Consider the following 22,660-nt stretch of genomic DNA (forward strand, 5'->3'; position numbering starts at 1 on the left):
AATTCACGGTTTGATGGATCTTGGATTTGAATATTTTCCCCTGTAAATATCATAGCTCCAATACATGGCTGGAAAACCATGACGCACAAATAGGCATGATAGCGTCAGAAACATTGTAGTGAGATGATTTAAAAACCTTAAAGCTAGTAAAGAGGTTATATAATAAAGGGAAACTGGACGTCAAGGGTTCATGGAGGACTAAACTTGTGTAGTCTGGAAATGTGTCCAGTGTCGTAAAAATAGAAAATGATGGGTATGAGGTAAGAGATTTTTGAAAAGAATATTCCCTGTTTCTGTTATAACGTGTCAATACTAGGACATAAAAAAAGACTATTCAGCACTTGAAGCCAGGAACTGATCATGATTCTGTATGTTCACGCTGCCCTGTAGCAGGATTTATGTATTTGCAACTAATTAGCAGTTTATTTTGCTAATTTCTTCCTCAGGGTTTTTAACTTCTCTGGAGGGTTGGACCCACCAGTTGGTTTCTCTGTCTTTGAGAGACCAAATGAAAGGTTCTGTAATGTTGTGGCAAAAAAAAAAGTTTGTTAGTGGTCCCAAGATTGGCCAAAGCAACCTCAAGCATTTGGAACCCTCCTTCTGGAATTTCTCCAGGGGAGAACCCAGCTCTTGCTAAACCCAACCAATACTGTAAATAAACAGCTGGATTATTACTTTGAAACAGGAAGGGGCTAAATAGCCACAAGTTCATTATAAAACCCTGGAAAAAAAGATTAAGCAAGACTTTTCATTTGCTCATTCAAGTTGGTGTTCAGCAGTCATCGACAATCATGAGGTCTTGTTCATTCATCTGTCGTGGCCAAACAGCTTTGAGACTGTCAAGCTCCGGCTCAACAATTTTCAATTCCTTAATCATTTATTAATGTCGTGCAGTCAAATTGCATATCAATAATGTAGAAGGGCTCAGTACAATGTTGATACAAAACACCCTGAAAGTCGGGCTCATTCATGCTCAAAGACCTGCAGACATATGTACTATGTTTAGTCCCACGTGGGCCAGAGCTGGCACATTGCATGAATACAGTCTGCATCAGTGAGCTGTGTAATGTAAGTTGATGATTGAGCAAGTAAAAATGCTTCCCATGTATTCTCTTATGAGTCTGTCATTGGAAATGTATGCAGCATAAAGCCCTTTAGATGAATAATTGTTTTTCCTAGGAGAGAACAACATATAGCCTAGAATAACACTGGCACGAAGAACAGGGAGAAATCGTTCCGTAAGTAAATTGATAAAAAGTGTGGTACATTAACGATATGTATGATTGACCGTAACTCCAAATAATTGTGTTTTCAATTTTCAATTTTGAAGGGAAATATTTCGGTCCAACGCTTTATAGAGAAGTTTCGACGACATTTTGCGCGACATTTTGCACACCTACACGACCACCTCTGCTCTCGGTCAGTTGGTCAGCTATATTGTGTGTTTGGCCACGAGCCAATCACGCATGTAGGACAAATTAAGTGACCAATGGCGGATTTCCATCTAGGTCAGCATCTTTTATTCAGGAGGCACGCGTACACAGTTACATGCCACGCCGCCCCGGGGGCCCTGCGGAGACCCACTCTGCCACCGAGCGATGGGCCACCATTTTGTTCTGTTTTGAAAATGATCTCCATGCATGAGATTAGCTGGGGGGCCCGCAAGCTCTTCCCTTTGTTGTGTATCCCAGTTTGGATATTTCCCGGCTGGTGTCTGTGTGTGTGTGTGTGTGTGTGTGTGTGTGTGTGTGTGTGTGTGTGTGTGTGTGTGTGTGTGTGTGTGTGTGTGTGTGTGTGTGTGTGTGTGTGTGTGTGTGTGTGTGTGTGTGTGTGTGTGTGCGTGTGTGTGCGTGTATGTGAGTATGTGCAGGGCGTGCATGCGTGATGCCAGGCTGCATTAGTGAGCGTACATATGATTGTGTGCGTTTAATGGTGGTTATGCTCGTTGCAGTGGCGAATTTGATCTCGACGAAGAAATCCGATGCCCATTCTGTGTATGAAGCTGCTGCTGCTGAGCTTGAGGAGGACGCTCATAGCATCTCAAATATGTCTGCAGTGTTTACAGCAATGCACGCTTTAGCAATACAAACCCGTTCACGTGTATCTACACAGCAGATGCATGTGGGTGGCTGTGTGAGTAAGGCAGGGTCAAAGGTAAAACACCGCATTTATGAAGGTCACAAAATGACTCCTGATGGAGCCTTTTCCTTGAACCGTTCTTGCCCCCCCCCCCACCCCCCGCAATGAAACCATGGCCCGTAATGCATGTACATCAACATACATGTTTTGCAGGGAATTGTTCTATAGGATGAACCCACTGCATCCGTAGTAGGCATGGTGTTTGTGACATAAATTTGCTAGAAAAACACAACCGGGAGGAGGTAAATTATATTATGCCGGATCTATGCAAGTGGGTTTCACAAGTATGTAAAGTTGGTTATGAGGTTTTTCTGCGATGCCACTGCACCAAAATGTAAAAAGCTGTCTCTCTCTCTCTTTCTCTCTCTCAGCCGTTGGTTTCCCTCCACAGACTTAAAGCAGCAACAAAGCAACTAGGCAGAGAGAGAGAGAGAGAGAGAGAGAGAGACAGAGAGAGAGAGAGAGAGAGAGAGACTGGGGCTGTGGTTGCTATAGTAACCATCTGGTGGGTCTGAACTGTTTCTCCCTGGCGTTCCTTTCGTCATATCGAGCCTCTGTTTCTCTTCCTCTACTCTCACTTTTTGTTTATCACTCTTTTCCCCCTTCTCTCTTGGCTCTCCATCTCTCTTATCTCCTCATCTCCCTCTTGTGCCCCTCTCACACCCTCTCTCTCTCCCCCCCCCCCCCCTCCTACCCACAAACACACACACCTCCCTCCACCTCCTCCGGCTCTCTTCACTTTCCTTGGAAAACAGCGTGAAAGAGAGAGAGAGAGAGATAGAGAGACAGTGTTTAATGTTAATGTGCCTTGTCTTTGTTTGCTGTTTGTCAAAAACAAATTGTATCACTCTGCCCCGTGAGTCTCATCCGTTAGCCCTGGATTCTCACGCTATATATGACGTCAGGGTTTTTGGAGATGAGTTTTTTTTTTTTTTAAAGACTTCTTTCTGAAAAAGAACTTGTTTGAAAGATTGATGTAATCTGTGATCGAAATTTAGCCGCAACCAAAGTGGGTTTTACCATTACATCATAGGCAGGGTTGGGGTTTTTCTTGCTTTTTTTGTGTCATACCCCTGTGATTCAGCTCTGCCAAAAAAGAAGAAAAGAAAACTGATGTAACACCCCCACTCGGGATGCAGACAGAATATTCTGGTGTGGCGTCTAAAGGGATATTTATTTATTTATCAAACCCAGGACTGCATTTCCCTTTTTTCCCTCTTATCAGCGGTCGTCCTTGTGAATTCCCAGCAGAGTATCAATCAGCGAGAGAATACCTGATCCCAATGCCAATTGAGCTTGCCCACAACACACACACAGACCCACTCTCTCTCTCTCACACACACACACACACACACACACACACACACACACACACACACACACACACACACACACACACACACACACACACACTCACACACGCATACAAAGAAAGGTACTTACCGATACCTGCATACATCCATGCATACACACAAATAGCAAAGATCTGAATAAATAGACAGACATCTGTACGCATAAACACAAATGCACACATGTAATGGAATGAAATGCAAATGTAGTCTCTGTGGCCATTTGCATGCCATACACATTCCATTATACTGCATCATATAAAGCCCATTGATTCGGGGCAAAGATAGAGAGGAGGTGAATTTCCCATACAGTGGCTCAGCATGGGAGGTCACCGCGGGTATTTCCCTGCGACGACGCAAAGGTCAGACTCAGGAGTCCAAAGGAGAGGCTAGCACTGGGTTTTCTCAGCGACTATACTGTGTGAAAGTCACTCAGTCCAGAGTGTGTGTGTGTGTATTTTGTGTGTGTGTGTGTGTGTGTGTGTGTGTGTGTGTGTGTGTGTGTATGTGTTTACGTGTGTGTACGTGTGTGTGTGTGTGTGTGCTTGCAGGGTGCGGTTTCCGCCCTCTCATCCCCCTCTTTCTCCCTCCAATATCTCTGTCTCATTCCCTCCTTCATGTCTCTCCCTCTCTCCTTCGTTCTCTCCGTCTCTCCTACACCTGCCAGAGCTTATGTAACCTCACACAGCAATCCAGATCTTGACTCCCCGTATGCCCTCTTTCACAGTGATTGGCCTCTCATCAGTCCTGCACTACAAAACCCATTTGCCACACTATTATCCAAATAGTGGCTAAGCTAATAATGAGCTTCCCGTTGTCCCATTACATACATGACAATAATGGAGGAATCAGCTCACGGTTAAGTGTCATTTTAAGGCTCTTCTTCCAGCGATGTTCATCCAGACCTGAACCTCCTGCATGTGCTTGAATTTGAACTTATCTGTGCAGCCTGAGGTGAGCAGCACGTGCTAAATCTCTGTGATAACAGCATAGGACTCAGCATATGTAGTGTGAAGCTACAGTATGAAGGATTGTGCATTATAAACACACAGCCTGCATTTTAAACACGTATACCTTGACCTATGACTATGTGCTACGAATATCAGCCTGATATTGGCTACATTATCCAAAATAAACTGAGAAATATATGTCTTCCTAGATAACCACTGTTAGATATACATTATATACAGTATATACAATGCATGATGAGGCTGTCAGCATAGCACAGGAAATAGAGAGTCAGTAGGTAGATCTTTGGACAGTCGACTCAGCAGTTAAACACTTGATTTGACACTATACTGTACCTGTTTATCAAAATATTTGTGAGGAACAAATGAGCAAGAGAAATGTGAAGTCCGAGAGCTGGACTTTTGGAAACTTTGTGACTAAGCCTTCGATTAAATATTGTATGCATATTAAGTTTTTTTTCTCAATGTAAGGGAGATGATAATTTGCTGCCTTCCTCTCGTCTTCATTACTGTAGTTCTATGTTCACCTCTCTTACGCTGGCTCCCATCCAATTAATCACACAGTTTGAATTCAGGAATCCCTTCCAGAGCCCTTGCATGGCCAGGCACCTGCTTACATCATGATACTACTAATAACAATGATTTAGATTTATATATGAAACCCAGGGATGCTTTACAGTAGCAGTATAGAACCCATAAAAAAAAACCAGTAGGAATCTCAAGTCATCAGGATCAGGGTTTGCCTGTTTTCTCACGGACCAGGCTCAAGACAAAGAAAGACTGTGCTTTTGAGTTTGTAGCTCCTACATTTTGGAACTCTTTCCCTCAGGAATTAAGATATGTGTATTCTGTGGAAACCTTTGAAAAATCAAGACCCATTTGTTTGGACAGTTATTTTATGTGGCTTGATAAATACTAGTGAATTATCTCTGAATCTTACTTTTGATCACAATCACACTACTGTTGCCTTTCACATGCATGTTCCATTATTTCAGCTCCAAGCCACATCTGATGTATTCTACCTACTTTAACTTCCCAGTTATGATTTTTTAAAGAGAAATTAGGATAAAAGGAAAACTGTAGCAGACGAAAACATAGAACACAATGAACCACATGTACCTTGTTACATAATCCCACTATTACAGTTCCAAATACTTTTTAGGTTTGTAGTTTTTTGGGAAGTAACTTTTTGGTTAGCCTAATAAACAGCATTTGAAGTATGGGACGTTCCGGTTTTGTAGCTGTATCAGATAATCATTATTGTCATTGAGGAATCCAAATCAAAATGTTGCACTAAAAATCAATACATTTTAAAGTCCTGCTAAATATATTTGAAATGGTTCAGTAAAATGCACAATGCAGTTTAGGTGGATGACACTCACTGATACTAGTTTATGTGTGTCATATCATCTTGATATCTGTCAATTGACCCTGTGTTGATTTATATCTTGTGAAGGTGAAGGGTTGAGGCGTTATTAAGAAAATGTGTGTTCACATGTGACACCTTATTGCTAGTTTGGTTTTCCGGCGTTTGGCACTCACTGTCATATTGAAATGCACTATGATATGATATTCAGTGTTTGTGAGTGATGCAGCCGCAACTCAGCAATTCAGGCAGTGAGTCTTTGGTCTCTTTGTAACTCTGTTGGACTGAATACATTCCTTTCAAATCTCTGTTAAAGGTGACGCATGCTTGTAATTAGTATTATACCTACTATGAGTCACATGCGTAGCTGGCCTTTTTTTAGTTGCGATTTACTATATGGGTGCAAAATGATGTAATAATTTCTGCAGTACAAACTGTCATGTGTTTGACTTACTTTTTGCACTATTTAGAATTCATCTGTTATTTATATTGATTATCTTTTTATCCGTTGTACTTTATTTCAGGTTGGAGAGAAAAAAATATCTGGCACATATTGCAGAAATTGACAATAAAGTTGACTTAAGATTCAAACTTTTTTTTTTAGTTTCTCTGATATTGGTCAACCCTTATGATTGTCTGCACCACGTCACTGGTTAAGTCCTACAGTTTTGACTGTGTCAGATTCGTCGCTGCCCCTTTGTTAAGACTGATCTGTGTGCCAAGCTTGGTTTCGATCAAATCACACTTCCACTGCAACATTTTGGACAAGTGGATCCACCACACACAAAAAAAACGTAGACCATCGATATCACTTCCTAACTGTAACATCCACTCATTCTGTGTGAGGGGATAGGCTGTTACTGCAGTGGGTGCCACTGTCATGGTTGACTGCCGACTTGGAAGAGGGGAAGTATTTTGGCAGGATAATGCGATCACGCCAGCGAGTGAATAGGGGGTCTTGAGAGAAGAGGGCAGAGATAAGAGAACGGAGAACATTCCATTAAAGATATCGATGGTATCAAGACGAGGCCCAGGGAAGACTATTCTGCACCGAAGAAAAAAAAACCCCACCGCACCACCCATCGAGTGCAAGGTGCATCTGTTACCATGGTACCCAGCCCAGGAAGCCCCTTTCATGTCTGTCAAGAAGACAGGGGAGGCAGGGAGGCAGACTAGCTATATATTAGTCTCGCCTGCATTTAGAGCTGAAACAGACATGATGTGTGTGTGCCTCTGTGTGTTGGTTGCATGTATAGGTTTCCTGACACACAACATGGCAGTCCAGGGATTAAGACGCCATACGCTGACAGAGGCTCGTCACACACACATGAATCATTTAGTCACCACAGCAGAGTCGGAAATGTCATGTCTCATCAGTGTTCCTCATGCCTCGGCGGCCCTGCATCATTTACATCTTTGGCAAATGGAGTTAGAGGGGAGGACTTGATTAAAGAGAGGAGCTGAGATTTGAGATGCAAACAGACATTTATTGCATTGGGTAGCAGTGGTGTACATTTCCCCCCCCCCCCCCCCCCCCCCACTGAATCATTTGCAATACTGTAGCACTTCAGGAGATCATAGTCTGTTGCACGTGTTGTCCACGCCGAGTGTGTCTCATCTCTCCTTCGAACAAGACAAAGTGTGGATTTCAAATTCTTGATGGGATTATTAAACTGGTCTTTCTTCCCATTTGGGTCTCCTTCCATATCTGATCTTTTCAAGGAATGGGGATGCTACTTTCTCACAGTGGAAAATGCTGACTTGACCTTCCTTGGCAGCCAGATAGGCAATCCAATAACAACAGGGGAAACTGTACAAGGAACATATCTAAAAGTCGGCCAAGCTATTTGCTATTGTCTTTATCTTCCCGCATACAAAACTAGACTTTTGTGTTTTTGCTACAGTTTAAAAAAAAACAAAAAAAAGCAACATCAAGTACACCATTTCTCATTGTAAACCACAATCAACACTAAACAGTAAGTAGTACTTTGTCATAATATTTATTACAAGATATTAGGCCACTGTACAAATCAGTGTGAATTGTACAGTACAAAGCAGAATTCAGAGATTTTTTTCGAGGTTTGTCATTCAAAGCTGTATACGAGGTGCTTCAAGAACACACAAGAGTTTCAGAGCTTCTGCCGTGCATGCATGATTTCATATTTGCCATGCATGAGTTGGTTTTTCAGTGTTTTCAGAAAGAGCCCTAAAAAATGGCAACCCAACTAAACGACTGAATCGTATGAGTAAATGTATAAAGCACAAAAAAAAGAGCAAGTTCTCCAGTAGAGTATATCCCTCATGAGATTTGGCACACACGATAATGCACATTGCAATATAAATAGTTTATCAATAGGGTGTGTACAGTCAAGTTACAGTATCAACCAATCCAGGTGAAGGCCTGGGAAGCTTACAAACAGGTGGGAGGTACACTGTATATAAATGACTTGTTAGCTGCAAAGTATGGTAACAAAACACACTCAGGCAACATCGAGAATTGTTAAGTGAAAAAAAAAAGAACTCTCAGTCACTCCTAGTTCTCTCGAGAAAAAAAAAGAATCACTCCCTCAGTCCTTAAGTCACTGCAAAAGACATATTCCAGAGGATCAATAAATAAAAGTCTTCAATACAGAGAACAAACCAGTTTACCGCTTCCCACTTTGTGCAAGAAAATATGGGCTACCCTTTCCATATTTACAAACTCTGTTATAGGAGAAGTATGTGCTTTAGTTGTTAGATCATTATTTATTTCTGTATCCTGTCCCTGATTTCTGTGCTTCGACAGCGTCAACTCCTTCATCCGCCTTCCTCTCTCTTTCCACCCCCCCCCCCTGTTGTGTTCTCCCACTTTCGGATTATATGGCGAAACCCTGTTATCCAGGGTGTGTTTGTTTGCGTGAGTGTGTTTGTGTGTCGGGGTGGGGGGGTCCACCTTGGGGTCTCCTTTGCTGCCATCTCCCGCCCCTGCCAGTGTGTGTCATCGGATGGCCATGACTGACTGGGAGAGGAGGGCGTGGAAGTGCTGCTTGCTGCCACATGAGAGAAAGTGCTTATATACAGTGTCTTTGGATTAAAACTGGTAAATATCGCCATAAAAAAATTCAAGAGTATCTTTTGGGGGGGGCGGTGAGCCGTGCGCTCTAAGCCTCTGCCGGGGTCTTCTCTGTTCCATTTTTCAGGGCTTCGTCGTCGCCATTCTCATCTTCAATCACAACTGTGGATGACAGGGGAGAGAGAGTTAATGAGGGGGGCTCATCTTGGTGTGGCGTCTTTAAAATTACCCACCGACTGACAGGATGGCATTAAAGCCCAGAACCATTAGCACTGCGCTGCATGAGCAGAAGTAGGCTAGTGTGTATGAGAGATTAATAACATGCAAAAATGGAAAGATATCCATGAATGTGTTTCATATTTGTGTGTGTGTGTGTGTGTGTGTGTGTGTGTGTGTGTGTGTGTGTGTGTGTGTGTGTGTGTGTGTGTGTGTGCGCGTGTGTGTCTGTCTGTGTGTGAGGCATAATTGTCAATGTGCATGTCTGAATTTCTGTGTGTCTCTCTTTGCTGTACACCCGCAAAATGCAATTCTTAAATGCTGCCATGATTGCCATGTTTGTCCATGTTGTGTCACAACTGTGTGTCTACATGTGCCACCATAAGTGAGCCTCAAATGTTCAAGGACCCCCTCATGGCTTGTATCAGGAATGCAAAAAGCCAGAACGCCAATCAAAAGATCATGCAAAAAAAATTCCTATTACTCAGTAAATATCTCAATCATTCCTAAATACATCTCAATCATTCCAAGAACTCAGTTGAAAGGAGGCATTCAGCGCAACTGTGTTGAGCAACATATTAGAAGCATTTAACAGCACGCACTGCGCATCCAACTTGTGTTGCAATGCGAATAGAATATTTCAAAAACCATACATCCAAGACGAATGCAAACAATACTGGAGACCATGTCAAGGCATAGGTGTTGCCACACACATACAGTACATCCTTAATTATGCTCCATTAATACCGTGCGCATTTATCACATCACCATGCATACGAAAACGCCTTGATTATATAATTACCCCGTTTGCTCCTGCCTATTTGTCCGAGTTTCGGCGGACGTTTATTCTGTGAGCCATTGAAGAAGTTGTTGGTGTCTTGAAGACGACAGGTGAAGGAAAGGTGTCCCTCGTCGCCCTCATTTCCATAATGACTCATTTTGTCTTCGTTGAAAGGTAGCACTTCCGACATCTCCAAATGCGTCTTTATCACCAAGGCGCACGAACTGAAATGTATAGCCCCGTCGCCAAGCCTAAACTCGGCCGTCTATAACAAACAAAAGGAGGGGGGAAAACAGTGCTGTCTGCTGACACGATCTAGCCTTTTCTGTTTACCCCGTAGACACGTGTCTGTCTCCGTGGGTACGCCACAGAAATAACAGTAAATCAAAATGTCCTCAATTTCCCCGCTCGCGGAGCTTCGGCAACATTATTCAAATTTTCCAGAGGTTTCTTCTCTCTGTGCGTATTGCTTTGGAAATGGAGGCGCACGTACAATAGAGCCGTGGAGCGTCCGCTGGTTTGGAGCGGCTGAACCCGTCGCACGGAAAATCTGAGGAAGAAATGCAAATTGAGGAGCGATGCAAAACATGGATTCCGGGGAGACCTGGCGAGAGAGCTGTACGGGGGTTTTTCTGGTGCAGCCCAAAGAGGCTTCCAGTCGGGACTCGTGTTGTAGGCTACCAATATGCCACTCTCCAGGATCTTGATGCAATCAAACGAATGGCGTTTTTACATTCAAAGATGGCACACAAATGTAAACCAACATGGTTCTCTGGAAAGACGTCGTTAACGCGCCCCCACTCGACAAGTTAGGGATATTAACCTCTCAACCTGTTTATTATATGACTCATTTGGAGTTTTATTTGAGGTTTTGGGGCAAGGTATGTGTCCATCGAGTCAACCCTCACCAGAGGATGGCAGTGTTTTCGTAGGATGTAACTTTTGGTCCCATGGCGCATCTCCAGTTTAATACAAAGGGCCTGCGCTGTTCATTTCTAGAAAACTATGATATTACTGTGAGGTGTGTTTGGATGGAGGTTTAAGATTTCACAGCTGGGAACCACTGACCCACTCCAGGAAGCAGTTTTATTATACTGTCTGGGTATTTGATCACTGAAAACCAGCTTGTGTTTTTTATTTATTTATCCACAATCCATGTTCCAAATTGGATGATTTTCCAGGTTTTACATAGTAAATTATTCAGACAACTTCGTCAAACATCATATAGAGACATACTAGTAGGACTCTTAAATAAAGTATACCTCTCTCTCTCTCTCTCTCCCTCTCTTACACTCACACGGACACACACACACACATTAAAACAAACAATTCAACAATACATTCCAGTATTCTGAAACTCACACTATATTTACCGATAAGGTGATGATTCATAACAGACACGTGCATAATGTCCTCAAACAATAGGATCCAGTTTGAGAACATGGTGGGGATTTTTCTCTTTTGTTATGACAATAGGTGGAAAGTTACAAGATCAGAGTACGGTATGAAACCGGTTTACTTTCTTCATTGAAGTCCTCTGGGATTGTTTTCAGGGGTGGATACAAATTCTCATCGGGACTACCAGTCATTGCCTTCTTCTCTATTTACATAAATATGTCTTCTATAACATCAGCACAAAGGGGTCTTATACAGTGAATGACATCAATCTTGACATAGAATATCCTCTCTCTCAGATTTACTTAACCAATATCAGCACACGGACAATGAACGAAAGGTGATATCCTTAAGCAGAAGTTGCGGAGTTGCAACCATGACACACCTTGTCCCTGTGGACGAGCAGAAGCCACGATTTTATCAGAGGCTCACCTTCCATATCAGAACAACTCGATACTCACTTTTCAGTGTCACGGCACGTGAACATATTGCCAACAGAATAGTTCTTTGTATTGCTAATATTATTTTTTGTATTATATGGGTATTGATAAGGCCCATAATATAGAGAATCAGAAATGCAAAAGGAAATCAAAACTTATTTTTCTAACCAAAATAATTGGCTGCAGAGCTGCATGTACAGATGAGTAAGAGGGGAACCCATAACAGTTTGAACACACTCTCAAACACTATGGCAAAAGTATGAGACTTGATTTGAGGTGTTTCGTTCAGTCCAATTGGAGGCAACTGGACTCTGGAGCAGTGGAAACTAGTTATGTTGTGTGACCAATTGTGCTTCTCTGTCTGGCAGTCTAGTTTGGCAAATGCCAGGAGAACGTTACCTGCTTGACTGCATTGTGCCAACAGAAGAGTTTGGTGGAGAAAGGATAATGGGCTTGTTTTTCTGTGGCTGGCCTAAGCCCCTTTTTTTCTGTGAAATCTTAATGCTTCCGCTTACCAGTACTTTTTGGACAATTCTGCGCTTCCAACTTTGTGGTAACAGTTTTGGAAAGGCCCTTTTCTGTTCCAGGATGACTGTGCACAAAGCCTGGTCCTTAAAGGCATGGTTGGATGAGTTTGGTGTGGAAGAACTTGCCAAAGTCAAACTCAACTCACTCAATTCTGACACAACTTCACACATTCTCTTAAATGTGTTATATTTAATTCCATAAAAGGGTATTTTGTATTTTCACACATAATTACATATTTTAAAAAGTTCCCACTGAAGTGGATCACACAATAACTGTGGCTGGCAGAGGTTTCATAGCAAGGTGATTTGAGATGTCCCACCATTATGAAAAAAAACATTTGAATAATCAGAGGATGAATGGTTCAGAGGAGGGTCTGCACAATTTCCACAGACCTGACTTTTGAGTCCATGCCAGCACAAACATTTTGATGGGAATTATCCTTTTTTTTAGGGCATAAGTGGCTGCTTTCATTATCTTTGTTTCATTAGGCTATTATCTAAATCAGTATTTGTAGCAGCGTATGTATGACCGGTAGATGGTTTGGTCTATCCATCGGCGAAATTTGGACACAGCCGTGTAGACTCCTGGAAACTTAGCATCACCACAGCCGTTGCCCCAGGAGACCACGCCATAGACACGCCCCTCACACAGCAGCGGCCCCCCAGAGTCACCCTGCAATGACAAGACCACACCCTCCATCAGTTGTCACGCCACACTGTACTTCATGAGAAAACCAATGATCTGACTTTCTCATAGTTGACAGTCAAGCAGCTTTAATTTCCACGAACGGGGTTACAGGATACAAAAAAATTGTACAAAGGCAACCGTTTCAAGGAAGGATTTACTACTCCTGCGTCTCATATCTCCCAGCCAAGTTACATAACTTCTTTATTGTTGACAATAAGGGAAAGGCAATACACAACGTCAATTTTAATTTAAATCAAAAGACATTACTGTAACAGAAAAGAACGCCCTGGCCTGTTTTCAAATGAGATGCGATACAATTTCGCTCATAAAACAGAACAATCTATAATTCATGTTTCACGACTAAAATAGGCTAATTACTCAAGATGTAAAACATTTATATTTCACACTCATAAAAACCACAGAAGCCTATGAGAAATTTATAACGCTAAATTTGTTTCACACAAAGCAAACCACATTGGCCAATTCATGTACGTGGGTTTTTAATGAAAATGTTGACCCTTACGAAAAGCTTTATATGCACTGCCTTACATTTGGCATGTGACATATCTGGAAATCAATTATGCCTCAAAGTGTTGATGTGAAACGGTAACGGGAGAGGTGAAAAGCCAAACTGCACTCTAACAGCATGGTTGGATTCATCAAATCATAATCTCTTGCTGCCACTTGCAAATGCCAACACTCAAAGTTGCCTACTGCAGTGTTGAAATAAAGCACATTTTAACAAGTCTTTAAGCTCTTCACCTAAGGCTAAATAAAGCCTACTGGTAGATGACACATTGGATTTCATGTCACTTTTGTTTCTCACACTAAACGTTGGGGCAGAAATTCTTCCATGATACAAATAACCAACAGTTAGGTTTTCAGCCCCAATGCTATTTAAAGCTGTAGTGCTTCTGTCGCCCCCATGAGGAATTCTGAGTAAGTACAACAACACTATCGGCGCATCTACATGAGGTAAGCCTTCTGTGAGAGGGCATGGATTTAATACCTTCTTCTGTACGTCCAGGATGTTTCTTAGCAGTAGAATTAACAACTGAAACATTTCGTGGGTGCTTCTTAGGATTTTAATGAGCTCCTGCACCAGTGTCGGGGGGTGATACCAGTTTATAAATGCTGCCCTACTGAGAGATACAGAGAGAGTGTCGTGGAGCTGATAGACTTGATCAACTTTGTGTCAACTCGTTTGCAGATGTCTTGAATGTCAGCTGGATAAGCTTCTCAAAACAGTGTTATTGTTTTGATCTAATGTGAGTGCATGACAAAGATGATCATGCATGTGCTATTTGATATACATAAGCTGGGAGACCAAAGTTTTGTGAATTTATTACTTCAAAATGGATTTAATAGCTTTTGAAAGATCAATGTCACAATGGGGTGGAATGGATAGCCATTAATGTGCAACAACAGCTGACCTGACAGGGGTCAAATGTAATTGCTTGAAGAAAGAAGATAATAGCCTTTGTCCCCCTGTACCTTGCATGCATCCTTTCCTCCGGTCTTGTAGCCAGCACAGATCATGTTGGTTGTGATGTTTCCATTAAAGGACTCGCTGCTGTTACACCTTGCTGTGGAAACAATGGGCACCGTGACGGTTCTCAGGGTGAAGGGGGACTGGCCTCCACCCAGACTGTTGTAGCCCCACCCAGACACCCGACACACCGAGCCTTCCACCACTCCTGTCCCCTGCCTGGGCAGAGGCGCCAGCGACACATGTCTGTTGAGCACCATGGGGGCTCTCAACTATGGGCATACAATGTAAGTATAGTTTCAAAGAGGGCACGTGAGGAATAAGAAATGTAGTAAAACATTGTCAATATGTGCAATATTATATTGATCGGTAATCTGTGTGTTTACAGTAATATTGATTTTTGATTTTAATTTTATTCCAGACACAGAGAGAAAACGGTCCATAATACAATACAAAAACAGTAAAAAGACAAACAACAATAAAAAAGACTAAAAAAGACTCCATTTAATAGTAAATCAGTGAGAACATAAGACACATATGACATATTTTTTAATTACATTCTATTTTTGAATAGTTGTTTTGGTTTTAAAGCCCACAAACCCTGCTCTCATCAACCCCATTTAATTTTTCATCAGAAAGATCCCTGATAAACCCACTGTACACTGTCTGCCAAAGACAAACTGTGGCTCTTGCCAAGCTGGCTCAATGACTAATGATGTCTTCACTATTTTTGAACAACACACAGTAATCAATCCATTTGAAATGTCACGTTCTAGATAGTTTAAGTTTGATAACCATTACTGTATGGCTAAATCTCTGCACTCTAGGGGAGAAAGGGGTTAGTTGTCACACCTAAGCTTCAATTTAATGTAGGAATGACTATTAAAAGATGTTTTGGTAATGAGCAATTCACACTAGAGTAAAAAGCGTGGCTACAAACCCCCGTTCTCCCCTAGTACCTTAATGAGCATGATGTCAGCATTGTTGGTGCTCCTGTTGTATAGGGGGTGGATGACCAGCCTGTGGGGTTTAGCGTACTGCTCGGTGCCCTCGAAGGAATTTACGATGTAGTCGCCCGCCACTATCATCATGTGCTCTGCCCTAAAAGACAGGGCATTTCCATTTGACATCACATTTATCGACCATTTGAGCACTTCATAGATTATGGCCTTGAGATTCGATCATTTCTGACCCCTATTGGAGGCAGTAAAAGGAGACAAAACCAACACAGGCCTATTTTCAACAACATAAACCGGAGCCAACATGATCATGATTTATCAGACTGACGTATACTAACATTCTTACAGTGTCTTAGTTGATTTAAAGGGCAGATCAAAATGTCAGTAAGTGATGACGAATCCTGACCAGGATTGAAAGTCACAAGGCAAAGTGAGCACACGGGTTGCCATGAAGTCAGAAGGGTTTGTCTGCCAGGGAACAATGGCTTACTGTAAGCAAGTAGGGATGGGACAGTATAACAGAAATACGGCCAATTTCCTGGATCGAGACAAGATCACACTTCACGCACACACACACACAAATGCACCGATGATGTGCCAAGGTCAGTTGACTGGACTTTATCTGTGTGCTGTTTGACTTGCCACAGGTTGACTCTGTGTCATGATCAAGTAGCATTGTTTTGACGTTACCTACTGGTGGCAGAAGGGATGTTTGCTTTAAGGCATCTGTTGGGACCATCTGCTTCACAATATAAAATCATGACAAATTAGCTTCTACAGCGGCACTTCTATAGAGTCCACTGAAAGGGTGCCAGAAGAATTTCCTCTGCAAGTAAACAGTTTGATCTTAACCTTGAGCAAAGTACAAACATAACCATCATGACACAATTTACAGTTATAAGGGAAGCAGTGTTTGAAAAAATATGTGTTCTGGAGGCAGAAAAATAGCCTTAATAATTCATTCTTGAGGATCCTTACTGTGAAAATGCGCCTGTTTGTGGCAGGAGGTATTGAGGAGGCAAAGGCAGATACTGTATCTGGTGTAACACCACCCTGGGGCATTTTTCTTAAACCGATTTTCAGCATAACACAATGCAACACAGTCACTAACACCACCATCAACACATTAACCCCATCCCTGCCTTAAATAGCCACCACTGGTAATTGACAGGACTCATTTAACTCCCTTTTCAAAATAGATATAATACATGAATCACATACAACCCTGGAATAATATCACAACACCCCGACACCTTATACTTGATGAATAATCATATGTTTAGATTCAAATACACAGTAAGCAGAAGCTGACAGGTGGAGGTGAGAGGTGAGAAAGTAAGCAGAGTTTGAACTTCTTATTTTATAGTTACTTTTGGTGTTAAAAAATAAGTGCAATACATAGAACGTTAAGCATGCTAAAATTAGCTGATTACGCCTGACGTTAATGTGATATGGTCATTAACCAAACAAAATCTTGTACCTGATGATGGTGCTAAACAAGAAGTTCAACGATCATATTAGTCATTCAAATTCATCACCTAGGGAACATGAATGTCTGTGCTATATGTCATGACAATCTATCCCATATAGCTGTTGAGAGAGGGAAAGTCAGGGGATCACCAACGTCATTAAGATACGCCTGGGCACCATGAATGTCTATACAAAACTTTATGGCAATCCATTCAATAGTTGTTGAGATATTTCATTCTGGACCAAAATTGATGGATTGACCAACTTTGCCGCCCATCGATCCAACATAAAGAAGCACAAAACATCTCCAGAATAAAACTAATGAACATACATTAGGGTTTTGGGAGTTTTCATCCAACAATAACAGCATACAACATAAACAGTTTTAGTTGATTCTTACCCGATGTTACAATGTGCTGCGGTCAGCACCCAGTATCTGTGAACCAATGATCCACCGCAGAAGTGTTGGCCCCTGCTGCTCTGCAGTGACACAATGTATTTGATGGAGTTTCGTGGAGCGGTGTGACCGCCTACTATTCGTCCTTTCTTGGGCACATGGCCTGTATGCAAACAAAGAAAAGCTTCAGGAAATGGTGTAAAAATAAGATGTCCTAGATGGATTTGGAGTTGTGTAATACACAACCAAGCCTACATTGCTGTGTGAAAAGCTCCAAAAGATGCAGATAAGACCCCTCCTCGACTGCCTGGATTATTGACAGTTTGTGCAGCTGAGGGTCTGGGCAGTGGTTAGCAGCACAGGAGCACTGTAGAGGACCATACTATCACCTTTCCTCTTCAGTACACCTCAGACCTCCAATACAGCTTAGAGTGCTTTCAACTGCAGAAATAATTAGATAACTAAGCACTTGTGTGGTGTGTCAGTGCTAGACAGGAGACAGAGTAATGACAGAGGGGACTGGTGGGCAGCTTTGTGGCATGGTGTGGGAACAACAACCTCATCTTAGATGTTACCAAGATGAGGGAGATTGTGTGGGATTTTGGGAGGATCAGGAGGCCTTAGAGATGAACCCTGTTTCCATCTAGGGAGAAGAGATAGGGGTGGTGGAGGGCTAACACCTGGGCGTTCACCTTGACAACAGACTGGACTGGAAATGCAACATGGGGGCTATCTAGGAAGGGACAGAGCAGTATGTATTTGGTGATCAAGCTTAAATCTTTCAATGGGTGCAAGAGGATGTTGCATATCTTCTACCAGTCAGATGTGGAAATATCTGTTTTCTTTGCAGCCACCTGTTGGGGAAGCAGCATCAAAGCAAGTTAGTCAAAGAAACTGAACAGATTGATGAAGGCTGGATCTCTGCTGGGGATCGCTCTGGAGTCCCTAGAGTTGGTTGGGGAGAGAAGGATGTTGCACAAGCTACTGAAGATAATGGACAGCACTATATACATTCTGGACGGACAGTAGAGTGTCTAAGTTGTCTAATTCCTTCCCACAGAAATAACCATCTATAATGGCTCACTGCTGTATTGGAGTAGAGGCTCTTTTTAATCAGTGGAAATGAACAATGCACCTTTTTGTGGTTAGAAATCTATCTATTTCTGTGATATCCAGGTCACACAGAAACATAACCTGGAAAGATAAGTAAAAAGGACTTTTTTTAAGCTTTTATTTATACAGGTATATCCCATTGAGACCGAAGACTCTTTTGCAAGGGAGACCTGTTTTCCTTTCCCACGTTACCATTCACTCACACATTCATACACCGATGGCAGGCTAACTATCGACATTCACACGAGGCAAGGTGGGTGAAGTGTCTTGCCCAAGGACACAACAACTATGACACAGGTGGCAGGGCGGGGATCGAACCTCCAACCCTTTGATCATCGACCGACCCGCTCTACCAGCTGAGCCACAGTCGCCCCTGTGGCTCAATTATATTGTTAGATTTCTTGGATATTTTTTCCGACTCTCATCAAAGGTTTATTTTGTTGTTTGACAATTTTCCAAGTCAGCGCTACCAAAGCTAAAGGAAGGTGGTTAAAACCACTTTCCAAAAAAAAAAATGTCATGGCAAAAGAAATATCATGTTCGTATAAAAACAAACTGAAATTATTCCTTCATGCCTTCATCAAAACTACTGGATAGCAATCCTGTACGTTTTGTAACAGCTCTCCAGGTATGAATTTCAATCTTTCTTTGAAAGTTGATCTAAAAAACCCTGTAAAGGATTCAGTGAACCAAAGAGAAACGTGAAGAGTGAGGTCCTCCTAATCCCCCCTTCAAGCCCATTGACTCACTCTAACAATTAGTGGTTTTCTGTCACCTGGGAGGCCACTGCGTGATGAAGGTAATCCAATATAACCTGACCTTCTAGTGTCACCACCTCACTCTGGCCTCTGAAACATTAGAGTGCAGGGGACTCTTCCTGCCTGCCCTTATGCAACAGCACAACTGCTGTGCATTGGTTTCTCAGGTTAAGAAGTAGGAGACATTATGCCAACAGTGAAGACTATTTCCTTGAAGACCTTACCTTACAATTTACGTAACCGTGGGTTGGAGTCATTTATATTTTCTATGAACATTGTTGAGGTGTTATGACAAACTGAACCGCTGACCCTGTAGAGGAAACGATTTCAAAGGAGCAGTTCATCATTTTGAGGAATATGCTCATTTTCTCTTTTGCCAAATGTGTTGTTAGTTGAATCTTAAGGATAGAAATTATAATTCATACTTTTCTACGGATTGATTGCCAGCCCAACCATCATAGACTCCATAAAGTTACTGCTCCCAGCCAAGAAGTTTGGCAAATAACCTTCACTTCAGTCTTTCTTTGGATTAAACTAACACGATTCATTAATTAGATTCGGAGCAACGGGTAGATGGATGTGTTACCTTTGGGCAGACCCAGATTAGCTGTTTCCCCCTGTTGCCAGCCTTTGTGCCAAGCTACACTAACAGGCTCAAGCTTCAAATTCACTGAAGAGAAATGAGATTGGTATTGAACTTTTCCTCTATCTTTCAGCAAAGAAAATCCATGTTCTTTTTTTTCTCAAAAAAGTTAAAGTATTCCTTTGAGAACAAAAGTTGAGAACTTTTAAATTGGCTGCCTCTTTTACAAGCGTTGGAGTAAGAGCTGAGACCAGCAAACTGAGCAATTCATCACGTATTTTGTTTAGAAAACTGAAGAACTTGTACTTACTGTGGACAGTGGGGAGGTCCAGTAGCACTAAACATAAACACATGAGCAGGCTCATCATAGCTGTGGAGGTTTCAAACAGTAATCCTGCACCATACCAGCAGCTCAAAACCCTGCGGCCAGACAACCAGTATCCTCAGCTCCTGTCTGCCGTCCCCAGCATTGTGCATCCGCTCCTTTCTGGAAACAGTGGGTGTCAGTCCTTTATCAACATGTCAACCTTCCAGTTTCCTCTGGAAAAAAAGAAAGAAAAGTTTTTGATTTCATCCTTGGCTGTTACATGCAGCATTCCAACAACTGTACCATTGATTGAGAAGGAAAGAGAGCAACCACAAGTTCACCTTCAAAAACTGCCCAGCACACACCCCCCCTCCACTGCACCATCCCAGCACTATCACCAGTCTTTCTCCTGACCCTCCCGACTTGTCGAAAGGCCTTACACTGTTGTCATGGCAACACTGGGTATTGTGCCGAGCGGGTTCATCTACACTGTATCAGCATGCTCTGTGTCATCATCATCCAGGCTTATCCGTGCTGAAATGTTTCAAACGCCGACTTCGTGTGTGTGTGCGTGTGTGTGTGTGTGTGTGTGTGCGCGTGTGTGTGTGTGTGTGTGTGTGTGTGTGTGTGTGTATGTGTGTGTGTGTGTGTGTGTGTGGTGCCGAGACGGACATGTTCCTCTCCATGAGCATGAATCATCAGCCATTATTGTATCCGTGTCTGCACTGTTAATAACCCATCATCATCATCATCATCATCATCATCAGCTTTCTGGCAAGTCAGCATCATCCATAGCATGGATGGAGGATCTGGCCTGACCTCCTCTTGTCCCACATTAAGAGCGAGCTGAATAATTGATGCCTCACCCAGGAGAACGACAGAGAAGTCTTTGTGTGGCCTCCCGCTGTCAGGTGTTTCCTGGACCAAGACTAGGTCGACTTCACAGACATTCACCGTAAACTGTGGATTTTGTTTTACTATTTCATAAATGTAAACAAAGCACACACAAATCATGATCTTTTTTTGTGAAATGTTGCTAATATTTAACCTGAGTTTGGACAATTGTGAAGTTACAAAAAAAAACTTTTTCTCACTCACCCCTAGTGGTAACTATTTATATTATACTCAAACTTTTCACAAACTTCCACTCTAACTCAAGGAGGAACGGATTAGATGTTGGAGGTCAAAGTTCAAGGTCACAGTGACCTCATGCCTCATGAACGCAAAATCATATCTCAAGATATGAGGGATTTTTGTCTAATTGAGCACAAACTTACACACAACTGTTTAGATCTTGGAGGTCAAAGGTGAAGGTCACTGACCTTTCATATTGTGATCGCATACATACAGACTGATGTATTCTCTTCAAAGTTTGCACAAATGTCCACTCTGACTCAATGATAAACTGATTGGAATTTGGAGGTCGTAGGTCAAGGTCACTTTGACCTTACATATTGTTAGGTCGCAGGGACCTTGTACCATATTGTAGCTTCTTAGCTTCACCTTCTTTAAGCATTGCCTACCAAAAATGTACTTTCACTGTTCGGTGTATATATATATATATATATATATATATATATATATATATATACACACACAGTGTATGCATATAACCGCCAGGCAGTAGTTCTAGTTTCCTTTTATCTCTTTTTCATGGCTTGGTTTCATCTTTTATTGTGAAGCAAACATCTGATATAGAATGCAGCACAACAAAACCAAGGCAAACTGTGACTGTGGCAAACATGTTTCTGATTTAAGATTCAACTTCTGAAACTTTATCACATACAAACTAACTTTATTTGAATGATTTTAGAGGAATACATTGATATTTTGGAAAAAATACGTATCTACGTACGTTCTCTTTTTATAAATAAAGTAAGGCAGGAAGGTCGATACCAATCTCATCTGTTTTTTTAGCCAGTGACTCCAGGAGGTCACAAATCCCGCCCTTGAAATGGTGAGAGCACATCATTTCCCAGAAATCCACAATGAGTTATTTAACATTGTATGGATTAAAACAAAAGGATAAAGCATGAGGTGATTTAAGGCAGCCTTTTTGAAATCACATAGCCCACCTTGATGCATACATTCATCACCCCTTAGGGGATTGCCATACCTTTTATGTGGAGGTATCTATGTCTTTATTATCTCAGAATTTAATCAGCTATTGTGGAGAATGTTGTAGATCCAAAAATACATTGCGTTACAGCAATAAAGTTCATGATGATTTTAGCATAAAGTACCTTGATTTTAATTTGCTGGATTAGCCACAAAATAGTTATGTATAAACTGACTACCCAGACTATTAGCTGTTCCATGACATGACAATGCAACAATATATGTCTGGATGAGGGAAACAATTGTCTGTGGAGAACGTGCCTGGCTACATTTCAGGCTCACGTGCTGTTCCCAGACATGTACATCCATAGTGTACATGCAGTTTTGTGCAAGGCATCATTCTCAATATCCCTCTATGTCTCTCTCTCTCTCTCTCTCTGTCTCACACACACAAAGGCATCCTGTGTGGCATCTCAGTTTAGCACCTGGGGGAAAAGTGGAGCACGCTATTACCTTTCACCTTCTCCAACAGTTGGAAAGACTCTTTGAGTTACAAACCCTGCATGTGGGAGCTGGGAATAGGGAATGAAATTGCTCGGAATCCT

At 42.0% G+C, this 22,660-nt stretch overlaps 2 protein-coding genes across 2 annotated transcripts; both read right to left on the reverse strand.

Annotated features, from left to right (window-relative positions):
* Positions 1 to 8,189: 8,189 nt before the first annotated feature.
* Positions 8,190 to 10,495, reverse strand: LOC307249116 (calcium/calmodulin-dependent protein kinase II inhibitor 2-like). The gene is made up of 2 exons (XM_080025750.1): positions 9,893 to 10,495; positions 8,190 to 9,036 (listed from the first exon to the last, which is right to left on the reverse strand). The coding sequence occupies exons 1-2, from the start codon at positions 10,059 to 10,061 to the stop codon at positions 8,963 to 8,965; spliced, it is 243 nt and encodes an 80-aa protein (XP_079881876.1). The 5' UTR covers positions 10,062 to 10,495; the 3' UTR covers positions 8,190 to 8,962.
* A 2,240-nt stretch (positions 10,496 to 12,735) lies between these two features.
* Positions 12,736 to 20,064, reverse strand: LOC307249863 (trypsin; the record flags this gene model as incomplete). The annotated part of the gene is made up of 5 exons (XM_080026748.1): positions 20,001 to 20,064; positions 17,240 to 17,399; positions 15,370 to 15,511; positions 14,416 to 14,682; positions 12,736 to 12,906 (listed from the first exon to the last, which is right to left on the reverse strand). Exons 1-5 carry the CDS (start codon positions 20,056 to 20,058, stop codon positions 12,736 to 12,738), a joined length of 798 nt encoding a protein of 265 aa, XP_079882874.1. The 5' UTR covers positions 20,059 to 20,064.
* Positions 20,065 to 22,660: the final 2,596 nt, after the last annotated feature.

This window comes from Ammodytes marinus, assembly GCF_949987685.1.
Source record: "Ammodytes marinus genome assembly, chromosome: 4".
NCBI classification, from domain to species: Eukaryota; Metazoa; Chordata; class Actinopteri; order Uranoscopiformes; family Ammodytidae; genus Ammodytes; species Ammodytes marinus.